Raw genomic sequence first — 24,064 nt, forward strand, 5'->3', positions numbered from 1 at the left:
ATAAGTAGTACTGGATAGTACTATTGATTCTTATTAAGGATTTGATTTAATCCCTACCAGAAATCGATTCAATTGTTCCAATAGTTTTTTAATTACGAAATCCTTCTGGAAAGCTTCTGGATCCTTGAGAAATCATGCACAAAGTCACGTAGGCAACCATGGGCCCTATGGTCGTACATGATCATAGGTGACATTGTCTTGTAGGATCCAGAGGTATAATGAATCTGTAGTGATTCTGATATGATTTTGATATGATCTAGAAATAATACATTTCTTAGATAAAATATTGATATAGTGGGTAATATTTCCGACACCTCAGAGATAAATGTTAAAAATTAACTTGAACTTAACATTTATCTTAGAGAGGGGTAATCCCCAGTATGCTTTACCTCCCCACTAATTCCCCATCCCCCATCCTCGCAGCCCCATATTACCCCCCCCCCCCTCAGTCATCTGCAACACTAGGAAGCCATTAGCGGTTTCTCAGCATTCTTGACGTTCTTTCCAGAAAAATATAATAAGTGCCATTTTTTTTAAGATTTTGTTTATTGCTTTTTTTCTCCTGGGCTGGACGGTAGAGTGACGGTCTCGCATTATGCAGGTCAGCGTTCAATCCCCGACCGTCCAAGTGGTTGGGTACCATTCCTTACCTCCGTCCCATCCCAAATCCTTATCCTGACTCCTTACAAGTCCTATACAGTCGTAATGGCTTGGCGCTTTCCCTTGATAGTTCCCATAGTCCCCTCCCTCCTTCTTTTCCTTATGTTTTTTCTTTCCTCTTCTTTTCCTTCCTCTTCATCATCTAATTTTTTTGAGGCTTGGAGTGATGATTATCGTTGATCACATTAGTCGTCAAGATCCTACAGCTGTCACTAGGGCTCGCTACCCTTAACACTACATCCTCGCAATGTCAACTTTAATCCACATTCATCCTCGCTAAGTCAACTCTAATCCACGTTCATCCTCGCTAAGTCAACTCTAATCCACGTTCATCCTCGCTAAGTCAACTCTAATCCACATTTATCCTCGCTAAGTCAACTCTAATCCACATTCATCTTCGCTAAGTCAACTCTAATCCACATTTATCCTCGCTAAGTCAACTCTAATCCACATTTATCCTCGCTAAGTCAACTCTAATCCACGTTCATCCTCGCTAAGTCAACTCTAATCCATCAGATCACATCACACCCTCCAAGGGTCACCTCTTTAAATCCAGGTTTCCCCTCTGCCCGACAATGGCTTGTGACTCTAACACCGTGTACACCACCACTAAACCCACCACACACACAATTATAATAGTTAGTGTTGACCCTTCAGCAGGAGGAGAGGAACCGGAGGGCGGAGCAGCTGGCCGGCTTGCAGCCCAACATGACAGCTTCCCACTCCAGCCTGGGCGGTGGGCTGGCGGGCGGCCTCAGTGGGGGCCTCAGTGGTGGTCTCAGTGGGGGCCTCAGCACCAGTGGCCTCAGTGGAGCCACTGGCATGTCCACGGGGGCCGCCCAGGCCATGCAGCCCTACGCCTCCGACGGAGACATCACTCCACCTCCGTTTTCTTCCATCAACAGACAATACTTGTGAGTATTACAATATAAATATATATATATATATATATATATATATATATATATATATATATATATATATATATATATATATATGTATGTATATGTGTGTTTGTGCGCGTGTGTATATATGTCGTACCTAGTAATACCTAGCAGGGTTGCAGGTAGGATCGTCACCCGAGGGAGTGTCAAGTATGACTCCGTGACACGAGGAACGAGACCAGAGACTCGCAACTATTAAATGAAGGCGAATCATCACATGAACCGGAGCCGGTTGGTCGAGCGGACAGCACACTGGACTTGTGATCCTGTGGTTCTGGGTTCGATCCCAGGCGCCGGCGAGAAACAATGGGCTGAGTTTCTTTCACCCTATGCCCCTGTTACCTAGCAGTAAAATAGGTACCTGGGTGTTAGTCAGCTGTCACGGGCTGCTTCCTGGGGGTGGAGGCCTGGTCGACGACCGGGCCGCGGGGACACTAAAACCCCGAAATCACCTCAAGATAACCTCAAGAACCCTTAAAAGAGAGTAACGTCTTAGAGCTCAGTGGTGCTGAGCCCAAGGCGCTCAGTACTGAGCAGATGGTTCCAAGCAAATTTATGGATCTTATGGACCTCGTAAGATACATGAACAAGGTCTTCTTATTATAATAATCTTTTCTCTTCCTAGCAATTTTAATAATAAATTAGCTCAATTTATGATCTCACTTGTAGCACGTTTTACTAAAAATAATTACACTATTAAGAATTCGTCCCAATATTTTATAGAAAAGGCTTTTTTTTCTCTCTCTCTCTTTCAAAAATCTCCCTTAGGGTAACTTCACGGTTGACTTTAAATGGTCTGAGTAAAGATTTTGCAATTCTAGCTTGAATAGAAAACAGGTTGGAAGTTGCAACTTCAGAAACCGTTTTTTCATTTGATGGTAAACTATATTTACATAAAGATGAGGTAGCAATGGGTTCAGCTCCTGGCCCAACTTATGTCAACATTTTCCTGGGTAATTTTAAGGAACTTTGGATAGATGTCCTTTTATGTCCATTTTCTATCGTTAATTTTGTTTTTCCTTTTGATTGATCATTCGCATGTGGCTATGTTTGCTTCTTATGTGAATTATAAATATTTGAACGTAATATTTACTTATCAAAATGAGGTTAGTTACAAAGTAACATTTGTCGGTGGTCAATATACTTCTGTCTATCCTAAACCAACATTCCCGGGACTTGGGTTACAGCATTTCAGTTTTGTTCTAAACTATGCAAAGCAAATACAAATAAAACTTGAAGATATAGAGCTTTCAAATTTTGCTTCGACTACAAGGTTTTTAATATTGAGATTAACTTTCTTCGCGAGTTTTTTAAACTAACACTTTTTCAAGCAAAATATTTTATAGGATTTTGAGGAATTTGTTACATTCTAATGTGTTACCAATTGTTAAAATTACCAAAATCACTAAAGAATACATTAATTATATTAAATTTCATATTTGGGTTCTTTGAAACACACCGAGACACTTTAATTTACAAACTCGCATTAAATGTGTGTGTGTTTACAAAATAATCATACTATTGAAAACCATTTAAGACTTTGAAATCCTTTACCCTTAATCAACTTAGGAGCTCACCACATCCCCGTAAGGCACGAGGAAGTTTTATTCCCTAGTAGCTGAAGCTATAACAACAACAACTTAACCCTTTGACCTCAGATCAGGTGTTTATGCCTTTTGAAATGTTCGAGGAGTAATGTTCCAAACGTAGGAAATATCTCATGATACCTCAATCACCGTCACTGTGAGCGTATGTGTATCCTTACCGTAGAGGTTTGCCACTTTAAGTTGTGTACTCTGCAATACGATATCTTTATGAAACCACGAGTCATCCTTTTTACTCAAAGTGATTTCTCTGTTCTGATTTCCGTTTTAGACTAGACCTTAAAATAGCAAAAATATGTTCTGAGTTGCACAACTTAAAGTCCTGAATATGACATAATGGGTTAGATCTGTTATTCCAGCACAAATCTTTATATTTTATATTTCGCTCAAGAAGAAAATTAAAGAATTAGAGAAAAACTATGGTAACAAGGTGAAAAACACGTGTATTGCATATATTTTTAATATTGCAATGTTGCACACGTGCTCTCGCCCCATGGAGATAGGCCTAAAGACACCTTCTGTGATATTGACAGTAGAGTCCTGGTCAGCCAAATTTCATGGTTGATGTTTTCAATTGGCAGATTCAGCGATATAAACAGTTCTCCAGGCAGCCTGAGGGGCTCACACCAGGACCTGAGCTCTCAACACCGACTACACATGACAGCAACTAACAAGAACAGGTAGGGGCGTTCGTCGGTCCGTAGGGGCGCTTGTGGTTAATTCCTCGCCCTAAGGTAGGTCGTATCCTGGCTGTAAGGGGCGCTTGAGGGGGTAGAAATAGCCTAAGCTACTCTATCCCTTTGAGATGTATTTCTCTCTTTTCTCAATAAATATACTTGAAGGGGCGCTTGTGGTTAATCCTTCGCCCTAAGGTAGTGTCGTATCCTGACTGTAAGGGACACCTGTGGTTAGTCCCTTGCCCTAATGTAGGTCACGCCAAGGTAGTAAAGGCTGAAAGTCTCCTGAAGGCACTTTTGGGCAAGCACTTGGATATCAGATTCGAGATGGGACCAATCAGTGTTCGCCCAGAGATCAGGAAATCGGAGGAATCAGATAACATTAGTTTATACAGGCGATAGGTCAGTTGTCTTATTGAAGTTCAAAATTACTATTGTGAAAAATATAAAACTCTTATTACGACAAAGGAGGTAAGTAGGGCAAATATGGCGTTATTATGATCTATACACACCTGACTGCAGCCCAAGTATGTCAGATGAGAGAGAGAGAGAGAGAGAGAGAGAGAGAGAGAGAGAGAGAGAGAGAGAGAGAGAGAGAGAGAGAGAGAGAGAGAGAGAGAGAGAGAGAGAGAGAGAGAGAGAGAGAGAGAGAGAGAGAGAGAGAGGGAGAGAGAGAGAGAGAGAGAGAGAGAGAGAGAGAGAGAGAGAGAGAGAGAGAGAGAGAGAGAGGGAGAGAGAGGGAGAGAGAGAGAGAGAGAGAGAGAGAGAGAGAGAGAGAGAGAGAGAGAGAGAGGGAGAGAGAGAGAGAGAGGGAGAGAGAGAGAGAGAGAGAGAGAGAGAGAGAGAGAGAGTCGTGACGCTGAACCCGGTTCATTCCGAACACAGCGAATACACAACACATAACACTTTGCCTCAGCAACGGTTACTACCACCGTGTACTCCTACACACACCAGACCCTTGAGGCGTACCACTAGGTTTGTACTGGAACACAATGAATGAACATACGGAAGGTATTTAAAGGCCGTCGGGTTTTGTCATTTAATTACAAAGAATAGACTCTGACAAATAATACTATATTAATTAACATACTCTATTAGGTCAATACACTTCCAATACCCATAGACCACTTGACCTCCGCGATCACCACCCACACTCGTAACTTCCGCCTAAGTCCCTAATACGGAATGATTACTACAACGCTCCACACCCGGTTAGTCTTACATTCAATACTCACATACTGCAGACTTAACTTGGTCACTAAGATCACAACAGACTCGCGCATAGCTGTCTGCTACACTTCGCTGCTGCCACAACCGGGGATCCAAAAGGACTTGCTCGTTCAACTTCCACAATCAGACTGACTCCAGTCAGCCATCTACCTCAACCATTTCACCCCACCTCTCAAGGAAGGTATAATCCGATTAACCTTATCCCTAGAGAGGTAATCTTGTTCCTAGAAGCCTGACGAAGAATAATTCCTCTTTCCAGGAATTAATCATTTGGCTAAACAGCTTCGGTCTTAATCCATTGACCTTTCTTAGATATGTGATCCATAGTCTGTCTACTTACATGTACTTTCAATCATCATTCGTTAAGTGTTGTAGTAATGATCCTCTAGCTAATAATTCCTACTAACTTGTGGATTACAACACCACTCCCCTCCTTAAACACGCATATGTCCCCATATGCATCATTGCAATGGTTCCATTAGTGCAAGGACCTGGAGGATGCACCCACCATATGTGTACAACTAAAAAATCATCCAATAAGTTCATCATACACACAATGAAATAAATTAAAATTTTCCCCGACATGACTCACAACACTTCTCCAACATATACATTATATTCACATCATAGCACAGGTAAAATAGTCTGTAATAATTTTTCCCATCTCCAACAATGCACATATACCTAAACTGCTGACATATAATTACATACAAACATAACCATAAAATTACATGGACCAGAATGCTGGCACTTAAACAGAAATGACACTAGTCATTAATATATACACAACACATATATATCTAAGGTTCTTCATCCTTAGTAATTATAATTTAACATCTTGCCCTGTACTGTTGACATAAGGGCTTACAATGATCACACAATGTTTCACTGGCCTCCTCCACAATTGGCAGCATCACTTCTATTGTCTTCGTGTCCCATAGTTGCTAGGTCATAGATCCTCCATGACCCAGACAAAACCCAGGCTGTCCAGCCTGGTGAATGTTGTCAATGTCCCATCGTTGCTCTGAGCTAACGTGATCCTGGCCTCCAGAGCAACGGAGATTCCTACCCCAGGGTCATGTTCCCTTGGGTCTGTGCTGACGTCTCGTTCCAGGGCACCAATCCCAGAACGCTGTAGATCCCTCATAGCTCTCTGGTCTAGGCCCATCCGCCCAGAGTGTGTCCACCTGTATTCACACCTTCCCGACCGCTGTACCTGCAAAATATTCCCTCGGAGCCCCCTGGCTCAATCCCATTATCACATAACCCCCTCGGCTCCTTACTCTCTCCCCGTATATAGCCTGAGCGCAGCTGCAAAACCATTGCAGCTGGCCCTTATCCCTGCTTTGATGTCAGGGGGCGAATTTCGCCTATAACGTCACGTTGGCTTCACTTCCTCCCCCTTTTTTTTCTCTAGAATTACTGAGTGTAGCCTCATAGCTTCCCTTCTACTCTACCTGAAGCTCTGTGACATGATCCCGGGGGACCTTCTCAAGCCTAACACTCAGTAATGGTGCCGATGAGGTAATATACAGTATATACATACACATACATTATCACAATAAATACCTCATTAAAATAATTTCACACTTATGTCACTAAAACATCATACTGCCACTGGCTCGCCTCTAGCGAGATTCCTGTAACAACTTAATTAATGAGAAATTAGTATATCTACTTGGCTCGCCCACTGCAACCACCAACACCTGAAATTTTGAAATTCTACCTTATAATCTTATCCATAAGACTTACCCACTCCGACTTAATTAATGAAAATTTTAATGAAAATAATGAATTTTTATTAGTCTTTTATGAGTCTTGCTAGAGATATCGACTTGACTCGCCTACTGCAGCCACCAACTCCTGCAATTATCCACATTTCATCTTATCCATAAGACTTACCCACTCCGACATACCATTACCACTGGTCATCCCAACCACTGATGACCTCAATATAACGCCACACATCCCTACAACCACTTCCTGCGTCCTAACGCACCGACCTTGCTACGCTAATACTCACCTTACCGACCACTACCTGGCGCCCCTGCGCCACTATATACTCCACAACACCACACTCCATACCAGGCGTCCAAACGCCACTACACTACACCACCCAATGGCGTCCCCAACGCCATCAACACTCGGCGTCCCCAACGCCCTCAACACAACACACGGCGTCCCCAACGCCCTCAACACAACACACGGCGTCCCCAACGCCCTCAACACAACACACGGCGTCCCCAACGCCCTCAACACAACACACGGCGTCCCCAACGCCCTCAACACAACACACGGCGTCCCAACGCCCTCAACACAACACCCGGCGTCCCCAACGCCCTCAACACAACACACGGCGTCCCCAACGCCCTCAACACAACACACGGCGTCCCCAACGCCCTCAACACAACACACGGCGTCCCAACGCCCTCAACACAACACCCGGCGTCCCCAACGCCCTCAACACAACACACGGCGTCCCCAACGCCCTCAACACAACACACGGCGTCCCCAACGCCCTCAACACAACACACGGCGTCTCCAACGCCCTCAACACAACACCCGGCGTCCCCAACGCCCTCAACACAACACACGGCGTCCCCAACGCCCTCAACACAACACCATTACCACCACAGGCATATGCCTTGCGCCAGAGCGCATCAAAACACCACGAGACGTCACCAAACGCAACACACACTGTCCCTTTTCTCTGGTAATCCGTTAATTACCTGACCCACAGTCGTCAGGTGTAATATCTTGTGTAGTGGCCACCCGCCACACTCTACCACCTGCGTTAACATACTTCAACGCTAATGTCTACAATACACCCGGTGTTACAACAACCAGTTATGCTACACATGCTACACCTTGGCGCTACAATGCCAACAATGTCATGCACTATACTACATCCATAATATCCACAGTGAAAACATGCACATTTCACTACAGTAAATACTATGCATTACGCTGGCGTCTAATAAGCCACTACACATGCATTACACTACACACCACATGCATTACACTACACACCCCGGCGTACAAACGCCAATACACAACCATGCACTACACCCGACGCCACACACCCCCACCAACGGGACACGCTCCCCGTGTCCCACGGTAACACTCTCCATAATGCTACCTGCACCCACAAAAAAATCTCCATGGCCCTCTCCAGGGTACAGTAGACGGCGAACCCCAGACGTCACATTACGCATCGCTCGCTATGCCAAGGCGTCCATAATTCACTGCGCCTATTTTCTGTATCTACACCTGACAACGCCGGAACTCGCACAGTACTTTAGGTAATATTTCATTATCCTTAAAATATTCGATTTACACGTTACATGAAATTTAAACTTTAAATTACGTAGTTTACACGATTAATTTCACCTTAGCAACGGTTTCTCACTATTTCCGCCTTACCAACGATATAAAACAAGCTCCAAGGTGCGGCTCGCTTGGCCCACCCATCGCTTGGCCCGCACATGGCCCACGTTCACCCGCGCTAGTTTACCTCGCAACACTGTATAATCCGCACTACGAACACTGCGCTTGTTTTGGATCGCGATGCTTCAGTGGTCCAGACTTGCCTCTTAGCCGTCTCTCGTTGTGGGAATCTGGAAAGAAAGAAATAAACCCCACATGTGCCCCACAATGGCCTAGTCCCTTTAATTAACTAACTCCTCTGGCCTGGTCTCACCTGACCCTTCTTTCCTCCGTCTAGTAACCACCATTCTCACCACAACCCGACGTCTACCATTTCCCGAACATTCCCTCACCAACTAAACCAGAACCACACTTCCTTCATCTCGCAAAGTGTTCCAAAACCTGTTTGCGCTGCCACCAAATATGTCGTGACGCTGAACCCGGTTCATTCCGAACACAGCGAATACACAACACATAACACCTTGCCTCAGCAACGGTTACTACCACCGTGTACTCCTACACACACCAGACCCTTGAGGCGTACCACTAGGTTTGTACTGGAACACAATGAATGAACATACGGAAGGTATTTAAAGGCCGTCGGGTTTTGTCATTTAATTACAAAGAATAGACTCTGACAAATAATACTATATTAATTAACATACTCTATTAGGTCAATACACTTCCAATACCCATAGACCACTTGACCTCCGCGATCACCACCCACACTCGTAACTTCCGCCTAAGTCCCTAATACGGAATGATTACTACAACGCTCCACACCCGGTTAGTCTTACATTCAATACTCACATACTGCAGACTTAACTTGGTCACTAAGATCACAACAGACTCGCGCATAGCTGTCTGCTACACTTCGCTGCTGCCACAACCGGGGATCCAAAAGGACTTGCTCGTTCAACTTCCACAATCAGACTGACTCCAGTCAGCCATCTACCTCAACCATTTCACCCCACCTCTCAAGGAAGGTATAATCCGATTAACCTTATCCCTAGAGAGGTAATCTTGTTCCTAGAAGCCTGACGAAGAATAATTCCTCTTTCCAGGAATTAATCATTTGGCTAAACAGCTTCGGTCTTAATCCATTGACCTTTCTTAGATATGTGATCCATAGTCTGTCTACTTACATGTACTTTCAATCATCATTCGTTAAGTGTTGTAGTAATGATCCTCTAGCTAATAATTCCTACTAACTTGTGGATTACAACAAGAGAGAGAGAGAGAGAGAGAGAGAGAGAGAGAGAGAGAGAGAGAGAGAGAGAGAGAGAGAGAGAGAGAGAGAGAGAGAGAGAGAGACAGAGAGACAGAGAGACAGAAAGAGAGAGAGAGAGAGAGAGAGAGAGAGAGAGAGAGAGAGAGAGAGAGAGAGAGAGAGAGAGAGAGAGAGAGAGAGAGAGAGAGAGAGAGAGAGAGAGCTCTTTTCGTACAGATGAATCGACCTTTCGTGCAGTGGTTTGTTTTTCCTGGCGAGTATCACGGATCTTCAGTGTACGGAACTGTGTTGGTTGTATGAAATTTGCCCCAAATTGGAAGTTTAGTGCCCAATGGTCTGTTACTTAGTGTCCGGTATGCTGCTGTTGCTTGGTGACTGGTCGTGTGATGCTGTTAGTGTCTGGTGGAATGCTTCTGTCACATAGTGTTAGGTGGAATGCTTCTGTCACATAGTGTTAGGTGGAATGCTTCTGTCACATAGTGTTTGGTGGAATGCTTCTGTCACATAGTGTTAAGTGGAATGCTTCTGTTACATAGTGTTAGGTGGAATGCTTCTGTCACATAGTGTTAAGTGGAATGCTTCTGTTACATAGTGTTAGGTGGAATGCTTCTGTCACATAGTGTTAAGTGGAATGCTTCTGTCACATAGTGTTAAGTGGAATGCTTCTGTCACATAGTGTTAAGTGGAATGCTTCGGTCACATAGTGTTAGGTGGAATGCTTCTGTTACATAGTGTTAGGTGGAATGCTTCTGTTACATAGTGTTAAGTGGAATGCTTCTGTTACATAGTGTTAAGTGGAATGCTTCTGTTACATAGTGTTTGGTGGAATGCTTCTGTCACATAGTGTTAAGTGGAATGCTTCTGTTACATAGTGTTAGGTGGAATGCTTCTGTCACATAGTGTTAAGTGGAATGCTTCTGTCACATAGTGTTAAGTGGAATGCTTCTGTCACATAGTGTTAGGTGGAATGCTTCTGTTACATAGTGTTAGGTGGAATGCTTCTGTCACATAGTGTTAAGTGGAATGCTTCTGTCACATAGTGTTAAGTGGAATGCTTCTGTCACATAGTGTTAGGTGGAATGCTTCTGTTACATAGTGTTAGGTGGAATGCTTCTGTCACATAGTGTTAGGTGGAATGCTTCTGTCACATAGTGTTAGGTGGAATGCTTCTGTCACATAGTGTTAGGTGGAATGCTTCTGTTACACAGTGTTGCCAGGTGAGCACGATGGGACGCATGAAGATCACGCTAGGCGATGGAGATCAGAAAGTCCCGCTGAGAGAACCATGAAGTAGACTGAGAGTCCGTTGAGGCGCTAAAGGAACATGGAAGATAACGGAGATAACTGGTAGATAAGATAACTTGAGACTGCTGGCAGATCCTGGAATGGAATGAGCAGCCCGACTGAGGACTTCGGCGATCCAGAAAGGGATCGAAGACCCCGCCGAGGCGTTAAGTATGCAGTTGTCAAAAGAAGGCGCCAAGCTGAGAGACTTTGTAGCACCATATAGAGGCAGTTGAAGAGCCCGAAGAGGGACAGAGAGCCCGTTGAGGTGTTGAGGATCCTCGAAGGTGATTGTTAGACCTCCTGAAACGGCGGAGATTCTGGAATTAGCTGATGTGGCCGTTGAGGCGTCGGGGGATCCAGCAATTGGATAGAGTGCTTGTTGCTGAGTTGAGTGATCCTGGAAGATGACATATTGGACCGGATCAAGCCCTCGAGTCTTCCTGTGAACTTTTTCTATAACTACATATCAGAAATTTCGACCTAAGTATGCAGTCCATCTTCCTCTTTTGGTAGTACTTGTGGTAATGATGAGAACCATAGTATATATACCGACGTACAACGCAATTAGAAAGTAGAAATCGGCACTATTGAGTTGGACCAACCGGAAAACTATTTTTTACTTATGTGGCAAAAACAAACTAAACTAACCTAACCTTCCTAGGCCTAATAGACGATATCTGAGGCCAAATATAGTACATATGTGTGCTATACTAGGATTCTAGGCCTAGGAATATTTAAGTATGTTTTTTAGCTTCATTTTTTCCGACTCTATAAAGTGAATAGTACAAAGTTCTACTATCTAATTGCTTAGAACGGTAATCCTTGTACTATGCAAGCTTCAGGAGACCTCCTGAAGCTTTTTCTTTAAATCCAACATTATGTTTGTAACTCATCTGAAATGTACGTACCTGGCCTAAATAAAGAATCTGAATATGAATCTGAAGAATGGGTTGAAATATAACATGGAAGATAAGCATAGGCGATGTTGTTTGTACAAAGAGCTGCAACACCCACACCGGTGGAATGGCTTATAGTGTTGCATACCCGGCTGTGTATGATCTGTCATTATATGACATGCGTCGAATATGTACGCTTTTCCATAATTATAAGCGTACAAATAAAGACCAAGCGACTTAACCTACAAAGACCGAGGGTCCGTCTAATTACCACAAGCTACCACAAACTACACAAACTTCAGAAAGCTTCCTGGCAATACGTTAGTAATGAATAAATATGATATATTAAGTTAGGCTGACATAACCTAACCTAACCTAACCTATCCTAACCTAACCTAACCTAACCTAACCTAACCTAACCTAACCTAACTTAACCAAACCTAACCGAAGCTTGGATCGTCGACTTGATTTGGCGTCACCAGCTTTTTATTTTCGTCTAATTTCTTTATAAAAAGATACTTTTTCAGATTAAAATTATGTTTTTTCGTGTTGTACATTCATCACCAACATTATAATGAGTAAATATATCATATTTATTCATTACTAACGTATTGCCAGGAAGCTTTCTGAAGTTTGTGTAGTTTGTGGTAGCTTGTGGTAATTAGACGGACCGAAGACCGATGCTCAATAATTTATGAGAGGGCACATTATCTGAACTTTTATTTCCAAAGAATAGCAGAATGTGTACACTTTTGTCCATAGCGAGTTCGGTCGAGAGGATCACTGCAGCTCAGAGTACACACACAACAATTAAGTAATGTGTGCGTTATGTACATTATTGGCAAGAGAAAAATGAGACAGATTGAGAGAATATGGAGATGAATATGGAGACGGGAGCCGAGCGGACAGCACGCTGGACTTGTGATCCTGTGGTCCTGGGTTCGATCCCAGGCGCCGGCGAGAAACAATGGGCAGAGTTTCTTTCACCCTATGCTCCTGTTACCTAGCAGTAAAATAGGTACCTGGGTGTTAGTCAGCTGTCACGGGCTGCTTCTTGGGGGTGGAGGCCTGGTCGAGGACCGGGCCGCGGGGACACTAAAGCCCCGAAATCATCTCGAGATAACCTCGAGATGTTTGGACGCAGAAGTAGGTGAAAGATATGCAGTAATAGAATGGAATAAAGGAAATTTTAAAATCGCAATAGCCCTTGTTATGTTGCTGCTGGGTAAAGACACTTTCATTCCCTCGGCAATTTGATCGCAAATACTTTTTGGGGAGATAAACTCATTGATATACAAGATACTTTGTCACTAATACCCTTATCTGGCCCCCACCCTGTGATCTAAAGCACTCAATCCTTTATTCAGTCAACTAATCCCTGACCCCATCCTATGATCAAAGAGATTTAACCCTTTATTCTGTCAATTAATCCCTTAATCATCATAATTACTCCTCACCTTCTCCGATGCACCCAAACATAAGAAGAGCTTAGTGTCACCTCTCTGTGATCTTGATAAGACTCCCGAGGAAAAATATTATTCGTGAAGTGGAAAAATAAGATCATGAAATACGAGGAGTCGATGTCTTCGAGGTGTGAAAATGTCAACACAGGGAGGGAAGAGCCCCTCGAACGTCATCATTGGGAAGAACTGAGACGTGTGAATCACGTCGCTGTTTCTCAGATAATCCGGATTACCCGAGGACCGTTCCTGGGATTAAAACTGAAATCTGTGAGCTTTTGGGTTTTTTGTCTACCACAAACGTGGCCACACATTCACAAATCTTTACCGGCATATATACATGTCCTTCTGTCCTCCGTGGACAGGGATAGAGACCAGTTAAACATTTGGTTCAGTGATTTATTGAACAATCAACCACAGAAGGTGACTGAAGTGCTTTTAAAATGACTGTCTGCCATCATATTTTACTCCAAACAATTAAGAGGAAACATAATTTTTTTCTGAAGACTAATTACTAAATTTCAGCATTGAGTGTAGGAATGTGTGTGTGTGTGTGTGTGTGTGTGTGTGTGTGTGTGTGTGTGTGTGTGTGTGTGTGTGTGTGTGTGTGTGTGTGTGTGTATTCTCCTTGGTGTGCTTGCGGGGGTTAAGCTCTGCTCTTTAGTCCCGCCTCTCAACTGTCAATCAATCAAATGTTACTAATCACTAACTATTTTTCACACACACACACACACACACACACACACACACACACACACACACACACACACACACACACACACACACACACACACACACACACACACACACACACACACACACACACACACACACACACACACACACAGTTTTGGAGGGGCCTCGTAGCCTGGTGGATAGCGCGCAGGATTCGTAATTCTGTGGCGCGGGTTCGATTCCCGCACGAGGCAGAAACAAATGGGCAAAGTTTCTTTCACCCTGAATGCCCCTGTTACCTAGCAGTAAATAGGTACCTGGGAGTTAGTCAGCTGTCACGGGCTGCTTCCTGGGGTGTGTGTGTGTGTGTGGTGTGAGGAAAAAAAAATAGTAGTTAGTAAACAGTTGATTGACAGTTGAGAGGCGGGCCGAAAGAGCAAAGCTCAACCCCCGTAAAAACACAACTAGTAAACACAACTAGTAAACACACACACACACACACACACACACACACACACACACACACAACCAGGATGTTGATTGACGGTTGAGAGGCGGGACCAAAGAGCCAGAGCTCAACCACCGCAAACACAACTAAGTGAGTACAACTAGGTGAGTACACACACACACACACACACACACACACACACACACACACACACACACACACACACACACACACACACACACACACACACACACACACAGAGGAAGCAGCCCGTAGCACCTGTCTAACTCCCAGGTACCTATTTACTGTTAGGTAAAACGGAAATCAGGGTGAAGGAAACTCTTCCCATTTGTTTTTCCGGCGGTCCCGGGGTTCGAACCCCGGTCTCTAGGCACTACTCGGCCACACACACACACACTGCTCCAGACACTACTCGGCCACACACACACACACTGCTCCAGACACTACTCGGCCCCACACACACACTGCTCCAGACACTACTAGGCCCCACACACTGCTCCAGACACTACTCGGCCCCACACACACACTGCTCCAGACACTACTCGGCCCCACACACACACTGCTCCAGACACTACTCGGCCCCACACACACACTGCTCCAGACACTACTCGGCCCCACACACACACTGCTCCAGACACTACTCGGCCCCACACACACACACACTGCTCCAGATACTACTCGGCCCCACACACTGCTCCACTCACTACTCGGCCACGCACACACTGCTCCAGACACTACTCGGCCCCACACACTGCTCCTGACACTACTCGGCCCCACACACTGCTCCAGACACTACTCGACCCCCACACACACACTGCTCCAGACACTACTCGGCCCCACACACTGCTCCAGACACTACTCGGCCCCACACACACACTGCTCCAGACACTACTCGGCCCCACACACACACACACTGCTCCAGATACTACTCGGCCCCACACACTGCTCCAGACACTACTCGGTCCCACACACTGCTCCACTCACTACTCGGCCACGCACACACTGCTCCAGACACTACTCGGCCCCACACACTGCTCCAGACACTACTCGGCCCCACACACTGCTCCAGACACTACTCGGCCCCACACACTGCTCCAGACACTACTCTCGGCCTCACACACACACTGCTCCAGACACTACTCGGCCCCACACACACACACTGCTCCAGACACTACTCGGCTCCATCTACTCCCTTACTCCAGCCATGGATTTAATCAGAGGTTCAAGTCGGTGCTGTTCTGTCCTCTTTAACGTGTGGGTCCAGACTGTGCTACTCCCTCACTCCCTCACTCCCTCCTCAGACGCTGGCCTCTCCCTCTACCTCTCTCCCTCCCTCCCTCCCCTTCTAGCTCTCCCTCCCTCTCCCTCTATCTCTCTCCCACTTACCCTCCCAGTCTCCCTAATACTCAACTTCAAGCGCGAGTTCCTCTATTCTAAGCATACTGGAAGATTCTCTTTTTATGTCCAGCTGCTTACTTAGCGCGGGGCATGGCACTCTCTTGCCTCTGTGGCAGTAATTCACAGTTTCTTCTCCTCTCTTTATACGGCATTTATTATGTGTACATGTATCCATTATGTGTACACGTATCCATTATGTGTACACGTATCCATTATGTGTACACAGTCTCCATTACGTGTACACAGCCACCATTATGACTTAGACACAGCCACCATTATGACTTAGACACACTCCTGTGTTCGTCCTGATCATGTCTTCCAGTAATGTTGTTAGCAGTAAGCAGTCCACTAAATTGTGTCGGAGAAAATGTTTCTCAGAGCCGTGACTGGGAGAATGTTTCTCAGAGCCGTGACTGGGAGAATGTTTCTCATAGCCGTGACTGGGAGAATGTTTCTCATAGCCGTGTCTGGGAGAATGTTTCTCATAGCCGTGTCTGGGAGAATGTTTCTCAGAGCCGTGTCTGGGAGAATGTTTCTCAGAGCCGTGACTGGGAGAATGTTTCTCATAGCCAGCCACGCCATTGGCAGCTTGCCTGTTGCCAGCTTATGCAACTAACTATTACATTCAGCCTACCTCTGGTGCCTTGGGGGCTCTATATCACAGACTGAATGAGTTTATGCTCTATATAGAATATCTACTAGAAGCGGCGGTAAGGATAATATGTTAAACTGCGTCTGAGAGTAAGAGGCTCATGTTTACCTGAGGATAAAGGAGTAATGAAGGTAACTCACCTGTGTGACTCTTGCCCTAGGTAACTCATCCGTAACTCCGGCATCATAATGGGTACCTAACCTGTGTGACTCCTGAGATATTTTTATATATTTTGGTCATTTGTATGCAACTAGGGGGGGGGGGATGAGAGCCATTCACAACATCTGAACAACAATGAAATTGGCTATTTTGATATCGAGAAAGATCAAGAAATAATGATTATTTGGGTACTTTAGCTAAAATATATAATTAAATGTTATAAATAATGCAGATAACTGATAGAGAGATGTATTACATGATATCCAGATGTATTAGTGATATCTAACGTTATTCTTAAGGTATATCGTCCTCTTGTTAGACCTCATAAATAGATACAGAGAGACGTATTTCTTTGTGAAAAATATTAAGAACACGTAATTTGGGTAAAAAGTTGCTTGAAAGTATGACTTTGCCCTTATAAAACAAGTTGCCAGGCAATATATTGGAAAGGTGGATGGGGTGGAGGGTGACTGTATTATTCCAAGCGATGGTTACGCCTGATTGAAATTACCTACTTAAAATTATCTGCTAGATTAAGGACCTGCCCGAAACGCTGCGCGTACTAGTGGCTTTACAAGAATGTAATTACTGTACTATCCAATGTATTCTCACAAACCCAATGTACCTTCTTGTATATAAATAAATAAATAAATAAATAAATAAATAAATAAATAAATAAATAAATAAATAAATAAATAAATAAATAAATGTATGTGAGTTGGTGAGGTTCCTATATTATTGTCATTTTATCGTGGGAGTAACTTAGTATTGGCAAGAAGTACACTGTCAGCTGACACTTCTTAGGGAATATACATGGGATGTTTCCTGTTGTCCTTGACCCTGGGTGACAGTACACTTGAAGGCCAGAGGTAAGCCAGAGCGTCGTCTTGATGACCCTGGCAGTCCTCTGGTCGTCAACCTAAGCCCTGTCTTGGTCGTGACGGACACCTTGAACCTCGCCTCCTGTTCCTAACACGGTGGACACCCAGTACGAACTCGTGAACAGGTTTCTGTTGCTTCGTTTGCCTCTCTGTGTGCGTGTGTGTGTTGGACGCCCCACCAGCTTGAGAAACAAGCTCCACCCCTGCTGTATCTGCAAGTCTTCAGGTCGTACCGATTAGGCAGCATTCAGCTAGAGAACATATATGGATTTTGTTCTTGATTTGATAACGAGGAAGAGAGTAGCTAATATTTGCTTTGTTTTTCTTTTGTTTCATAGTATGAATGGTTACGTGGGCCGCGAGATCCGGGAGTCAAGGAATATGGGAGGAGGAGGACGGACATTTGCCAGCTATGATAAAAGGTCAGAACTACAGCTGGTGTGCTTTCCTTGCACGGGCACCTCTTAGCGTCTAGTAGCCACTCTAACACACTAGTCACTCGCTAGAAACTTACTAGCCACTTAATAGTAACTAGCCAATCATTGTTTTGTGTAGTATATAGCAGGTATAGAAAACACGTGTGTTTGTGTGTGTGTGTGTGTGTGTGTGTGTGTGTGTGTGTGTGTGTGTGTGTGTGTGTGTGTGTGTGTGTGTGTGTGTGTGTGTGTGTGTGTGTGTGTGTTCTTACCTGGATTTACTTGCACTTTAAAGCACCTGAGCCTCACTTTGTCAAATCTAACCTAACCAAACCGTAACCATACCTAGCCTTATCTACCCTAGCCTAATCAAACCTAGCCTTACCTAACCTAACCTAACCAAACCATGCCTTACCTAAATGGACCTAATCAAGCATAACCGTATCTAACTTAATGTAACCTTACTAAACCCGGGCAACCTAACCTAACCTAACCCAACCCTACCTATTCATCTTATCAACTCTATCCACCTATTCCTTATCTTCTCAGTCGCTCCCTAGAGACCAGGTGCTAATCATTCCTAATCATGTCATGTCACGCTTCTTTTGTTTTTGACAGTTTAATTTGATATTTTAAAAGGTGTGTGTTTTAGGTCCTCGTGTTCCTGCTCTTGTTGTGGCTGGGGTCTTGTGGTTCCTGCTCTTGTTGTGGCTGGGGTCTTCTGGTTCCTGCTCTTGATGTGGCTGGGGTCTTGTGGTTCCTGCTCTTGTTGTGGCTGGGGTGTTCTCTTTCCTGCTCTTGTTGTGGCTGGGGTGTTCTCTTTCCTGCTCTTGTTGTAGCTGGGGTGTTCTCTTTCCTGCTCTTGTTGTAGCTGGCGTGTTCTCTTTCCTGCTCTTGTTGTGGCTGGCGTGTTCTCTTTCCTGCTCTTGTTGTGGCTGGGGTGTTCTCTTTCCTGCTCTTGTTGTAGCTGGGGTGTTCTCTTTCCTGCTCTTGTTGTAGCTGGGGTGTTCTCTTTCCTGCTCTTGTTGTGGCTGGGGTGTTCTCTTTCCTGCTCTTGTTGTGGCTGGGGTGTTCTCTTTCCTGCTCTTGTTGTAGCTGGGGTGTTCTCTTTCCTGCTCTTGTTGTAGCTGGGGTGTTCTCTTTCCTGCTCTTGTTGTGGCTGGGGTGTTCTCTTTCCTGCTCTTGTTGTAGCTGGGGTGTTCTCTTTCCTGCTCTTGTTGTAGCTGGGGTGTTCTCTTTCCTGCTCTTGTTGTGGCTGGGGTGTTCTCTTTCCTGCTCTTGTTGTGGCTGGGGTGTTCTCTTTCCTGCTCTTGTTGTAGCTGGGGTGTTCTCTTTCCTGCTCTTGTTGTGGCTGGGGTGTTCTCTTTCCTGCTCTTGTTGTGGCTGGGGTGTTCTCTTTCCTGCTCTTGTTGTAGCTGGGGTGTTCTCTTTCCTGCTCTTGTCGTAGCTGGGGTGTTCTCTTTCCTGCTCTTGTTGTGGCTGGGGTCTTGTGGTTCCTGCTCTTGATGTGGCTGGGGTCTTGTTGTTCCTGCTCTTGTTGTGGCTGGGGTCTTGTTGTTCCTGCTCTTGTTGTGGCTGGGGTCTTGTTGTTCCTGCTCTTGTTGTAGCTGGGGTCTTCTGGTTCCTGCTCTTGTTGTAGCTGGGGTCTTGTTGTTCCTGCTCTTGTTGTAGCTGGGGTCTTGTTGTTCCTGCTCTTGTTGTAGCTGGGGTCTTGTTGTTCCTGCTCTTGTTGTGGCTGGGGTCTTGTTGTTCCTGCTCTTGTTGTGGCTGGGGTCTTCTGGTTCCTGCTCTTGTTGTAGCTGGGGTCTTCTGGTTCCTGCTCTTGTTGTGGCTGGGGTCTTCTGGTTCCTGCTCTTGTTGTGGCTGGGGTCTTCTGGTTCCTGCTCTTGTTGTGGCTGGGGTCTTCTGGTTCCTGCTCTTGTTGTGGCTGGGGTCTTCTAGTTCCTGCTCTTGTTGTGGCTGGGGTCTTCTGGTTCCTGCTCTTGTTGTGGCTGGGGTCTTCTGGTTCCTGCTCTTGTTGTGGCTGGGGTCTTGTGGTTCCTGCTCTTGTTGTGGCTGGGGTCTTGTGGTTCCTGCTCTTGTTGTGGCTGGGGTCTTCTGGTTCCTGCTCTTGTTGTGGCTGGGGTCTTCTGGTTCCTGCTCTTGTTGTGGCTGGGGTCTTCTGGTTCCTGCTCTTGTTGTGGCTGGGGTCTTGTGGTTCCTGCTCTTGTTGTGGCTGGGGTCTTCTGGTTCCTGCTCTTGTTGTGGCTGGGGTCTTCTGGTTCCTGCTCTTGTTGTGGCTGGGGTCTTCTGGTTCCTGCTCTTGTTGTGGCTGGGGTCTTGTGGTTCCTGCTCTTGTTGTGGCTGGGGTCTTCTGGTTCCTGCTCTTGTTGTAGCTGGGGTCTTGTGGTTCCTGCTCTTGTTGTGGCTGGGGTCTTGTGGTTCCTGCTCTTGTTGTGGCTGGGGTCTTCTGGTTCCTGCTCTTGTTGTGGCTGGGGTCTTCTGGTTCCTGCTCTTGTTGTGGCTGGGGTCTTCTGGTTCCTGCTCTTGTTGTAGCTGGGGTGTTCTCTTTCCTGCTCTTGTTGTAGCTGGGGTCTTCTGGTTCCTGCTCTTGTTGTAGCTGGGGTCTTCTGGTTCCTGCTCTTGTTGTGGCTGGGGTCTTGTGGTTCCTGCTCTTGTTGTGGCTGGGGTCTTCTGGTTCCTGCTCTTGTTGTGGCTGGGGTCTTCTGGTTCCTGCTCTTGTTGTGGCTGGGGTCTTCTGGTTCCTGCTCTTGTTGTCACTGTTGAATGTGTCTTTGGTCAAGAGCCATTTTTTTCTTACGAAAGTCAAAGAGCTTTTATGATAGATTAAGCAACTTGAAGCTGTGGGAGTGGGACTTGACACGAGTTTGACACTCATTAGGTATATCCTCCGGCTGAGGTAGGATTATGTTATTTTTGTGTTAGATTCAGCTACTGGGAACAAAAGTTCCAAATAGCACGGGCTATGGTGAGCCCGTAAGGGAGGAAGATATTCCTCAAGCTTTTATACACGGTTGTATGAGGTGCAGGGACGACCCCGTGCTCACGTCCCTGTGGACGCGGTACGCAAGAGTGGCGTTGGTACGACGTTGAATTAACGTTTGTGACGTTGATTCAGCGTTGAGTTGGAGTGGTTCTTGTCTATTGGCTGGTGACCACTCGGGGAGGGTAAAGCCGCTTATAACTCAGGAACAGTGAACCAGTCTCCATGCGGCTTTCTGGACCTAATTTACGTCGTTATCATGGTTTATTATACAGAATATCACTATTATTTTATGTAAGAAAATGTCTGTTTAACCAAGATTGAGTGCCAGGCTTGGGGTTAGCCTTACAAAACTTTGCAGGGGGAATGGACTAAGGTATGTGACGAAAAAAAGGCTAGTCAGGGTCGCCAGAATTTAAGAAAGAGCGTGCTAGGGTCACATTCTGACCTTCATGACTATTCTGCCCTCCACGTTGACTACATCTAGCTCAATATTTTTTAAATAAAAATTTAAAAATTTATTATTTTTTATATAGTATCTAATTGTACCCGGCCATGCGTTGCTGTAGCTCAGCAATGCATGAGCCACAGCAACCCCTTCCCTGTCTCCCTGTCCTCCCTACCATGCGCCCCACTCCCACCCCTCGTCCTCCCCACCAATACCCCCCCCTCCCCCACCCCCTCGTCCTCCCCACCATCCGCCCCTCCCCCACCCCCTCGTCCTCCCCACCATTACCCCCCCTCCCCCACCCCCTCGTCCTCCCCACCATCCGCCCCACTCCCAACCCCTCGTCCTCCCCATCAATCCCCACTCCCTTGTCCGATGCATTCCCAAATGATGTAATGTTCCCATTAGAAAAATGAGAATATAAAATGATCGGATGTTCCCATCACTGAAAATTAAGAAGAACAGTTAAAAAAAGAAATGAAAATCTATGCAAAAATAAACGAAAATAAACTATACTCACAAAATAAACGGTATGTTAAACAACACAGCTTAATTCCAACGCAGTGTCACACAAAATAATTAAAACAACATGAAAAAAAATCGAAATCTATGAAAATTCAATTTCTCAATGCATTTTGAAAACATTGAAATGAAATCGTAACATATTAAGTATTGAGTGTGTTGCTTTTACGTCCATCGGATTGTTTTGTTTTTCAAAAAAATCTTGTTTTTATCTGTCACAGGTGTGTCATCTATATTGTGTGTATAAAAAACACGTGCTTATTCGAATGGAACGTTGTGTCAAAATTTAAAAGCAATTGGTGAAGAACTTTCGAAGAATAAAACATGTGTTTCTCATACGTCCAACAGATGGCACTGTTTTTCAAAGAAAGCATTTTTTTACGTATCACAGGTGTGGCATGCATATAGTAGGTATATAAAAACACAACGGTATTCAAACGCAACGTTGTGTCAAAATTTCAAAGCAATCGGTAAAGAGGTTTAGGAGATTTCCCCTCACATGAAAACTCACATGAAAAATGCAGTTTTTCCAAAGAAGCATGTTTTTTACCTGTCACAGACGTGACATAACGAAATCAACGGTATGATAAACAACACATCTCAATTCCAATGCAATGTCACACAAAATAATTAAATCAAAATGAAAATAAATTGAAATCTATGAAAATTTAATTTATCAATACAACCGTAAACATTGAAATGGAATCATAACATATTTAGTGTAGCGTGTGTTTCTCTTACCTCCAACAAATGGTGCTTGTCAAAGCAATCGGTAAAGAGGTTTTGGAGATTTCCCTCACATGAAAACCCACATGAAAATCACATTTTTTTTCAAAAGAATGTTTTTACCTGTCACAGACATGATGTAACGAAATGAACGGAATGGTAAACAAAGCTGCTCAATTCCAATGCAATGTCACACAAAAGAATTAAATCAAAATGAAAATAAATTGAAATCTATGAAAATTCAATTTATCAATGCAATTGAAAAATGCACATTGAAAAGGAATCGTAACATATTTAGTGTAGCGTGTGTTGCATTTACGTGCATCAGATGGCGAGGTTTAAAAAAAAAACATGCTTTTCCTGTCACAGGTGTGGCATATATATAGTAGGTATATAAAAACATGCACATATTCGAATGGAACGTTGTATCAAAATTTCAAAGTAATCGATAAAGAGGTTTCGCAGATTTCCTTCACATAAAAGCTCTCATGAAAAACAGTTTTTCAAAAAAGCATGTTTTTATATCTGTCACAGACGTGACATCTATATAATATGAATATAAAAACACGCTCGAATGCGAATGGAACGTTGTGTCAAAATTTCTAAGCAATCGGTGAAGAACTTTCGGAGATTAGCGATTTTGAACAAACGATCATTTATATTTTTATTTATATAGATATACACCATTATTTATTGATCTCGGAAAATGAACATAATTTATGCTATTCATAATTTGACCGAAGTAGCATAAAACAGACGATCATCCTCCCTCAAGGAAATGGCTCCGCCTCTTTCTCACCTCAAATGGCTAAGTATTATATTTTATGAAAATTTCGCACCGCTAAGCTTCAGCCACCAGCTGAAGCAACATACAGCAATTCATACAATTCATACAAACATACAATTCATACAGCAACGGTAGACTATTACTTTATTTGTATAAACGACAGACAGGCAGAGACAGAAAGACAGTCAGCGAAAACTCAGAGACAGAAAGTCTGAGACAGAATGAAAAATAAACTGATAGAAACAGAAATGGAATGTGAAAGACCTGAGAGAGTGAGACAGGTTTACAGAGACGGGGGTCGACGAGGGCAAAGAGAGACAGAGACAAACAGAATATGAGAGATAAACAGAAAATAACACACAGAAAGATTGACAGGCAGACAGATTGACAGAAAGACACACAGTCAGATTGACAGAAAGACACACAGACAGATTGACAGGCAGACACACAGAAAGACAAAGACAAACAGATAGACAGAAACAGAGACAGGGAAGAAAAGGAGCGAGAAGGAGATGTGTAAAGAGAGGTAAACA

At 44.4% G+C, this 24,064-nt stretch overlaps 1 protein-coding gene across 2 annotated transcripts in view; it reads left to right on the plus strand.

Moving 5' to 3' along the window:
- The window catches only part of LOC123748154 (uncharacterized), a 188,305-nt gene that overhangs the window by 106,616 nt on the left and 57,625 nt on the right, over positions 1–24,064 (plus strand). The window contains exons 7-9 of one of the 2 annotated variants that reach the window (XM_069311588.1): positions 1,318–1,574; positions 3,790–3,888; positions 17,988–18,071. In XM_069311588.1, coding sequence (XP_069167689.1) covers positions 1,318–1,574; positions 3,790–3,888; positions 17,988–18,071 — 440 coding nt within the window. The remainder of the gene's footprint in view (positions 1–1,317; positions 1,575–3,789; positions 3,889–17,987; positions 18,072–24,064) is intronic. The other variant, XM_069311589.1, reaches the window with a different exon arrangement.

This window comes from Procambarus clarkii, chromosome 70 (assembly GCF_040958095.1).
Source record: "Procambarus clarkii isolate CNS0578487 chromosome 70, FALCON_Pclarkii_2.0, whole genome shotgun sequence".
Classification (NCBI taxonomy): domain Eukaryota; kingdom Metazoa; phylum Arthropoda; class Malacostraca; order Decapoda; family Cambaridae; genus Procambarus; species Procambarus clarkii.